This window comes from Corvus hawaiiensis, chromosome 9 (genome assembly GCF_020740725.1).
Source record: "Corvus hawaiiensis isolate bCorHaw1 chromosome 9, bCorHaw1.pri.cur, whole genome shotgun sequence".
NCBI lineage: Eukaryota > Metazoa > Chordata > Aves > Passeriformes > Corvidae > Corvus > Corvus hawaiiensis.
In genome coordinates this window covers 14528631-14537179 of record NC_063221.1, presented here as the reverse complement: position 1 = coordinate 14537179, position 8549 = coordinate 14528631, and the positions used below count along the sequence as shown (strand labels likewise).

The 8549-nt window shown below is 38.7% G+C and overlaps 1 protein-coding gene across 3 annotated transcripts in view; it reads right to left on the bottom strand.

Annotated features, from left to right (window-relative positions):
* Window positions 1-4540: 4540 nt before the first annotated feature.
* Window positions 4541-8549, bottom strand: part of PLPPR5 (phospholipid phosphatase related 5) — a 120812-nt gene continuing 116803 nt past the window's right edge. For all 3 annotated transcript variants that reach the window (XM_048312552.1, XM_048312551.1, XM_048312553.1), the window contains one exon: window positions 4541-6757. In XM_048312552.1, the coding sequence (XP_048168509.1) occupies window positions 6725-6757 (33 nt within the window). In that variant the 3' untranslated portion in view covers window positions 4541-6724. The remainder of the gene's footprint in view (window positions 6758-8549) is intronic.

Here is an 8549-nt window from a genome sequence, read left to right as displayed (position 1 = left end):
AAGAAATTTTATGCTGGCAAAGGCCTAAGTCCAATTCACTTGCTGGTTATTATACAATGTGACACAGCAGTATGTGACATCTACTGAGACATACAAATGCCAGAAGCAGGGTCAGAAAGTGAAGACTGGGCACAGAGCCATGTAGCAAAAGGCAGTAATGCAGGTATACTAAAAGCTAATGAGGATGAAGAAGAAAGCCATAGTACTGTTCTCTTTTGTGTTAACACGTATGCTTCTCAGCAATCTTCCTTCCAAACGAAACCACAACCACAGTGCAGTGAGTGGGACATTTGAAAATCAAAACACATGGGATCAAGCAAGTCATAAAGAAACTCCTAGGTGACCAAACTCCTGTGGTGTCTTCCACCACGGTGCTCAAGGCTTGTAGGCTCTTCCATTGAGCCCGTAGAGTGACTCTTCCCCTCAACTATAAGAAGCTTTTCGTTTCAGGTTTATAGCGGTATACAGGTAGAACTGAGTTTACAATCCCAAGTTTCGAAAGAAATTACATCCACGAGAGAGATTTTCTTAAGCTCTATATGCAGGTCACCAGATTCCTGAAGTCCATTTTATTAATTTTATTAAAATGCAGTATACAGGCTTTTTCCTTCAATATGCAGGGAAGCCAGGTCATCAGGCAGAAAATAAAAGGCAGCAGCATAGTTTCCAATGCCATGGGAGTATCAACTTTGCTTAATCTGACGAAGAACTAAGGATCAAACATCTAAAAATTATCTGTTCTTCTAAACAAAATGTTAATTGAATGAAACATATACACTGTAAGCAGGCATTCCCATAGGAGACCCAGGATGACAGAATTCTGCCACATAATCAGTTGATATCAAGTCTCCCTACTCATTTGGTTTCCTGAAAAGACATAGCGTGGGAAATCTGTCACCCTCCAACTGACAAGAAATAGTTTGTTTAGTCTTTCTATTCCCCCTCTACTGGGCTGGTGTTCACTGCCTTTGAGGGTAACTCCACAGAGTACACCTAATACAAAACCAACGACATTCTATGTTTTTCTTTGTAAGATTATATGCTCCAAGCCAATATCCTTACAATGTTTTCTCTAAATTCTCAGGGGACAAAAAAAAAAAAAAAAAGAGTATTAATCTCAAAGAAGATCTATCACCTTGTCTTGATAACATTGTAAACTGCTGGCAAAAGGCAGGGGTCTTATCTTCTTCCTAGTTTCCTACTAGGACTAGCTTCAAGTCCCCTGTCTTCAAAGGGAACTAAAGGACATTTTCTTTTGTTTTGCTAAATAAGCACTTTATTCTCATCACATCAGACTTATTTTTAGAATATTTGAATAGAATATCTTTGTCAGTTGCTACTTTATAAATAGAGGTTGCTAAGGAAGGAACAGTAGCTGCTTTTCCTTAAGCAACAGTAGCAAAGAGTATGAAACAGCAGATGATTTCTTAGCAGAAACAGCAGACTAAAAGCAGCAGTTTTCTTCTACTGCAATATTCAAAAAACATAGAAATGCCATCCACTAAATATTAATATTTTATGTTAGAAAAATACAGCAAATCTACCTCAAATTGGCACACCTGCTAACGAGTATAAGAAGGCTTTTCCCCTGCTTCTGAAATTCATCCTCTTCTCATTTTGTAGCTCTAGTTTTTCTTTTACTGTTGTAGACATGTTCACTCCCTCTTTTTTAGAATTATTTGCCTACTTTGGAGCAATCCTAGGAATTCACAGCTCAAGGATCTTGCACTCAGAACTACATTAAAGATTGCCACCAAGATTACAAGTTCCCTGTTCCTGCAGAATGTATGTATTTAGGTTTAACATTGGTATGTAGGGAGAAATTCGTCAGGAAAAGGATTTGGTTTCTTACTTTTGTTTATTTTGCTGTGAACACTGTCAGATGAGAACACTGGTGCCAAGAATTTGGTTTTAGGGACTCAAGATCTTTACTGGGGCTTCTATGCCCCTGTTTTAGAGAATGGATTCAGTAGTTCTTCAGGAAGCTGACTGCTGCACACTGTTCTGGCTGTAGTCACTAGGGGAAGATATTAAAACAGCAGACTACTCCAGGGAAAAAAAAAAAAAGGCTTGGGACTTGTCCACACAGGGGACAATTCAGGATGGTTTATCTGAATTAGCTAGAGATTTGCTGTGGATTAGTTAGAATTATATAAAACCTCTGGGTGCAAACTTTCGTTCAGTTGTCCTAATTAAATTAGATTAACCTACTTCCAAATGTTTTACACAGCCAGTGACCACAGACCAGAGTAGAAGGCATGAAAGGCTACCTAAAATGGTCTGCTGATGAACACAGCCATGATCCCCTTATGCCTTGTGAATATCACATCTCACAGCAGTACAGACTATCAAGAGCTGACAACTGGAATAGAAGAAATTGAGTTCAAGGACACGATAGGCAGAGAACTGGACACCAGCTCTCAGAAAACATGCAGCTGTAGCCTGGGCACAGGCTGGTTATAGTGCTTCCAGCTACAGCAATCGCCAAATGCCTGGATCATGGTATGGTTACAGGCAAGTGGAAGCTAAGCACCTTGGAATGACACCTCACTTACCTCCAGTTTGTCTAGGAGAGCATCAGCAGACACAGGGGGCAAGTTTCATGCAGGATATGCTGCAATTCCTAGGATTCTCTACAGAGAAAGAACAAGCTCCAATACTGACCATGGAACCAAGCACCTAATCCTCTGTGTTGGAAAGGGACTGAGGCTTCATGATGAGGCAAATACAAGCAGCTTAGTATGAACAGCAAACCTGTTAGTCATACCTTGGTCTGGGCAAGTGCTGAGCAAACAACCAGGCTTATCACAGTCACACGAGGGCTTCAACTGCCACCCTGGCAGGGGTCTTTCTGGGGTGTTCACGGGGTCTTCTTCCCTGAACATCAGGTCAAACCTGGAAACTCTAAGAAGGTTTTTCAGCCATCTTCACACAGGAGAGGGTGACAAAAAGGCAACACTGTGTTATAGTGGAAAGTCCCTAGTGGCCAATAGCAAGCATAAAGCTTTCACAACCCTAGGCACACAGCAGAAGTTCAAGTGGGCAGAGACTGTAAAGATTTGCTTTACTTTCTTTTATGGAAATCCCTGAAAACCAGAAGGCCTAGAAAGTGGAGGAGAAGACCAAAAGCTGGAGCCATACTAGGTCCTCCTTTAGCTTTCCCCTTGTCCAAGTGAGAACCAGGCAGCCACTGGCTCCAGCTGCAGTCATGCTTGTAGTGCGCTTCAAGATCTGTCCAATCTCTCAGGGGTGCTTGAGGGGAGAAAGAAAGTGTTCATGCTGGTGTACAGCAGGAAAATCCGGTAAGCTGGGGTTGAGGCAGCTGTGAGAGGCAGAGCTGGGTAAAAGTGCTCTTGATGTGCCTGGAGGGAGGTGCTGCAGGGCTGAGAGGTCTAGAGGTCTGCTCGCCCTTCTGCCTGCAAATGCTCCTGAGTGTCCCCAAGGCCGAGGCCACGCAGATGGCCAGGGATGTATTTGATCAAAACAGACTCAGTTTATCTGCTCTTAAAATGTAATGCACTCTGCTTTCTGATGGCAAGCCTCAGAAATTCCAAAATTAGACTTCAAAAGAGTATAAAAAGCTCCCTGCTAACATAATGTGCAAATGGACTGTTGCACTTACTGTGATCTTGGGCAGCAACAAAATTAGAAGGCAACAGCAAACAGTAAAGAAAATTGCAGCTAAAAAATACCAACATTATCCTCTTCTAATATATATTGTTAAAATGAACATTTTTAAAAGCTGAAGAAATGTGAGCCTGGATGCTATCACCGTATGTCTTATGCAGTTCCTGATTATAAACGAACAGCAGAATCCATATAAGAGAATCTAAAATGGTATGGATAGGAGCCCAGCTGGTGTCCCCATATGCCTTACAAATTCCATTTTTAGGAACACAGCAGCATATAACATTAGGGATGCTTCTCAAACATCTCATTTATAAATAGAGCAGAGCTGTTTCACTGAAGTACACACAGAAAAGGTCCACAAGAATAATAAAATCAGTTGCATTCAAAACCACTGAAATGGCTCAACCACACTGTTTTCAGTAGGAACCACTCTGTACCAGAATATTCCTTGAATGAGGAATGATGCTTGCTCATCACTGGGATTTTTTTTAAAAGCAATCACCAAAAAGCCATTTTAGTAAAAAAGTGCCAACTTACTTTTGTTTTGGCAGTTTGTTCCTACTGAAAGCTTTTCTAGGTCCAGAATGGAAGAGGTGGAGAGTTACAGATGTGAGAGGGCAAATTCTTGCCACTTCTGAAAATCTATCAAAGTAGTGCCTTGGAACTTGGCTGGTCCACATTCTGGGGAGAGTCCTTCCCTAACAGGCTGTGGACTCTGCAATACAGCTCTTCCTCACATGCTTTTCAATTTCACCAGAACCACCTCTAAGGGAAGGTAGTTAACTGGGGATTCCTGGTTAATCAAGAAAATATGTCACCAAATGCAATTTACATAAAATCATCATTTTGTTATATGCACACTATCAATCAAATGTATGTAAAGCAGACATCTAAAAAAATACACTACATATGAATGAAAAATTATTTTATTTAAAAATACATTATACAGCAGAGTGTCTCTCTTTTTGTTTTCTCACTGCTGGTTCACAGAGATAGTATGATAAATTTAACCCAAATATTTGACTGGGAAAGATCCTGAGAAAGAGACCAGTTACAAGCTGATGATATACAGTACACTGAAAAAGAGTCATCTCTTTTAACATAAAAGAATCTCTTGGTAATCTTATAAATCAGATATAAAAAATGCAGATTTGCTACCATGCAAAAATGAGTGAAGATTTCATTTAAATCTGCACACAGAAAAATCATTAGTACCTTGGAACCTAACTAGCTAGACTAAGAGCAGGGTAAGTGTGCTCAACACGGTGATACAAACTTTGGATCTACTACAATTTTGTAAACACAGTTGATAGTCTAATAAAGGTGGATTTTCAATCACCTAAGTAACCTAGTTGTAGCTAAGGACTCTATTCTAGGTCTTTTCTCCTCACGGATATATTTCTTCAATCTCTTAATTCTCAGCTTAGCACAATGACTTCGTGGCATATCTATTGCACTCAAAGATGACTTGGCCTTGCCCTGTTTGCCAAGCACTCTTTAGGTAGTTGCATTTTATTGAAAGCAGAGGTTAAAACAAAAAGTAAAAGCAGGCATTACCTGATGACTACGTGAGAATGCATTAAAATTCATCATAGAAAAAATATACCTGATTCTACATCCTTGTGTTTCTAACATACTCTAACAATGATTAATGCACAGGAAATACACTGAACTGTGGAAAATTTAAGGCCTAAAATACTCAACAGCCTGCACTGACCAATAGTATTCTCAATGTTTCTATAGTGCTAGCATTTTATCAGCTCTTGCCAGAGGAAAACTCTCTGGCAGATGTTAAGAATGTCTTCAGCATTTACAATATTCAGATCCATTTGATGCTCAGTTTTTATAGGACAACTTCACTATGAATAGTCAGCAAATCTGTCTTTCAAAGGGGAGGCTTAATCTGAGTATTCACAGCAGTAACAGAGATATGGTAACATTGGCTGATGTTGAAGAAAAACCAATTTGTCAACACCATGCAGACTGGCAGAGGGTTTGGTTTTTTGTTGGTTTGTTTTTTTTTTTTTAAGAATATGAGCCTGAAACACAAATAGAGATAAAAAGCTTTGTGGAGAGAAAGTCTGCCTGTCCTGGTCACTTAGGCTGAAAAAAATTAATTGAGCCATTTTGGTTTTTCCATGGGTTTTCCATGTAAATGGAGAGTAGAAACTCAGATGAACTTTTCTCACTAAGCCAGTGACCCTCTTCTTGTCTTAGCACCTGTTCTCCCAGCAATTGTATCAGGGAGCACAACAATCATGCAAAGATGCAGGCTTCCTTGGATAATTTGTTTAAGTGATTTATGAATAGCACAGCTTCCCATCAGATATGCTAAGCTAAGAACGGAGCCCTTAACCTTTCATGGGATATCATTAGTAATAAAGAATATATCAAAGATCAAACTTTCTATATTATTTTCATTTCTTTTAGCCTAGATACATATATATCATCCAAGACATTCAAGAACTACAAAACAACAATTCAACTACAAATATGTCAGGAAAATATCCAAATAAATAAACTTTTAATTATGATACAATACTTATTACAGTAAAAATTGGCATTTTTTTCTCTTCAAAAGCAGAAGCACCAGTCTTACATATAACATACTGTTTGAATGATATCTTACATGGAATACAGCGTAATACAATGTGCAAACAGCATTTTCATACAGAACATAGTATTTGTCTAGTTTTTACACACTGAAATTGCCTCAAATGGAAACAAGTTCATGCTGAATTAAAAATGTAGATTTTAAAAATCAAAGTTAAATCAAAATACAAAGTACTGTTGGAATAGGTACATGAACCATTAAAAACAATGAGAAGCCAAAATAGAGGGTAATGTCAGATAATTAGTGCTCAGTTTGTCCCATTCCATCATAAAAGTAAACAGTTAATATTTTTGCTAGAAAGTAAAGTGACGTTCTAATATTTAAGAATTCTTCAAAATGTTGGTATCATTTTAGTGATGTAAAAATCAAGTCAGAAATAGGACTTCTAAAAATTTCTTATTTTTGATACACTGCAAATATCATGTGTGGGCTGTGAAAAGAGATGAAGTCCAATGGAGTGAATATACATCAGCGTCAACATCATGTGACTTCTGCAAAGGCCGTGATGTGGTTCTACGAGTTAAAGGAAAAACAAACAGATAAAAACCACAAAACCACACAGATAGACAGCAGTCACCATTGTGAAAACTTTTGCCTCCTGTGCTTGAAGGGTAGCCTTGTACTTGGAGACTATTGCAGGATGATGTAAATAAAACTGATTTTCACTGCAGTGCTCTCACCCACTCCCATAGCAATTCTTAACTGCTGAAAGACTGGATAGGGAAGTATGCTGAACAAAGTAATAAAGTGTGATGGTTCTATTATATTTTAATTTTAGTTGGTCTTGGTTTGTTTTAAATTAAGTTTAAATTTAAATTAAATGTGAATAATTGAGTTAGCTGTACTTTTATTGCTATGTTATTCATAATTGAAAACAAAATTCCTAGGAATTAAAATGAAAGTTTCTCACTGATTATAATATTCCATTTCAATGCAAGTACAATTTTAATATTAATTTTTTAAAGATTAATTTATCCCCATGAGTTCAATGGCACTGAATCAAGTAGCAAAATGCTTACAATGAAGTTGCATTTGGCAGTTGAGAACTTACATTCAATTTTTTTTTTTTTTCAGAATCACCAGTGTTCACTTGCAATCTAAGAACATTTTCCACTCTCCTTCAATGGGACAACTCTTACGAGCACCGAGATGTGCACTGGAACACAAACATTCTCTGTGCGACTCTAAAAACCCTGCAGCACCCCAAAGAGCTTGGCGGCTTTTTCATACTCGAGCCAAAGCAAGTGACTCTGCAAACACCTGAAGGTGAACACTCAACCACACAGTGATGTGCAGGATCCAAAGGAAGCGTATTTTCCCTTTGGGCACACAGTACCCTTGGCTGCCACCATTTTTTACAAAACATGCTGTGTGTGAAATTAGTAAAGGGAACCTTGATGTTAAGCCATGTGTTTGTTCCCAAGCACAAGAATGCACAGAGGGTAAAGCACCATGCAAAGCACTGCAGATTTTTCTCATCTCTGTGCCTCCTGGAGCAGATCAAACTCAGAAGAGAGGAGTGAGCTGAAGAGGAGGGGGACATGGATAACTTGAGGAGAGTGGAGTCTCCATCTTTTTGCTTAAGAGAAGTCCTTCAGAAAATCTCTTATCACACACCATCAAAAGTGCTGGAGAGAAACAATGCCCACCATATAAATTTCTATTTCTCAGTTCTTTAAACTGCCTGAATATTTGTCTATCAATCTGAGCAGGGGGAGACAGGCAGGCATCTTTGTTTTTCACATTAGAGAGAGGAAATTAGAAATATCTTGATTCTCCAGTATCAAGGCTGCTTGGAGAGCAGCCCCATATCCCCCCCATCTCCAAGCCAGGCTGGCAGCTTTGCTCCCTCTCTCCCGGTGCCATAACTGTGCTGTGTCCAGGAGGAGAGGCTCTCTTCCACCTCCCCTACAATATACACTTTAGCTCTAGCCATGTTCTTGCTGTATTTTAGGACAGCTTTCATAGAAGAATACTACTTAATAGTGAGCATCTAGGTGAGCATCTTCCCCCAAACAGAATTTATATTTTAAATAAACAACAAATTATTAAACCATAGCCAGATTTTTCAAAAAAGCATTAGGAAAAAAAAGAGTGCAACTTTCTATGAAAATGTTTTCAGTAAAAAATAGCAACAAACGTTATTGCTTTCAGATTTTGATTCTGCAGAAGAAATGCAAAATTAGACTTCCTAATTAGAAAAAAAAAAATCAACTCCAAGCATTTTGGTTGGCTGGCCATCTTCTGTTTTGAGTATACAAAAGATGATACAATGGGCAAACTCAATAGCTCTGGAGTTTCTGTG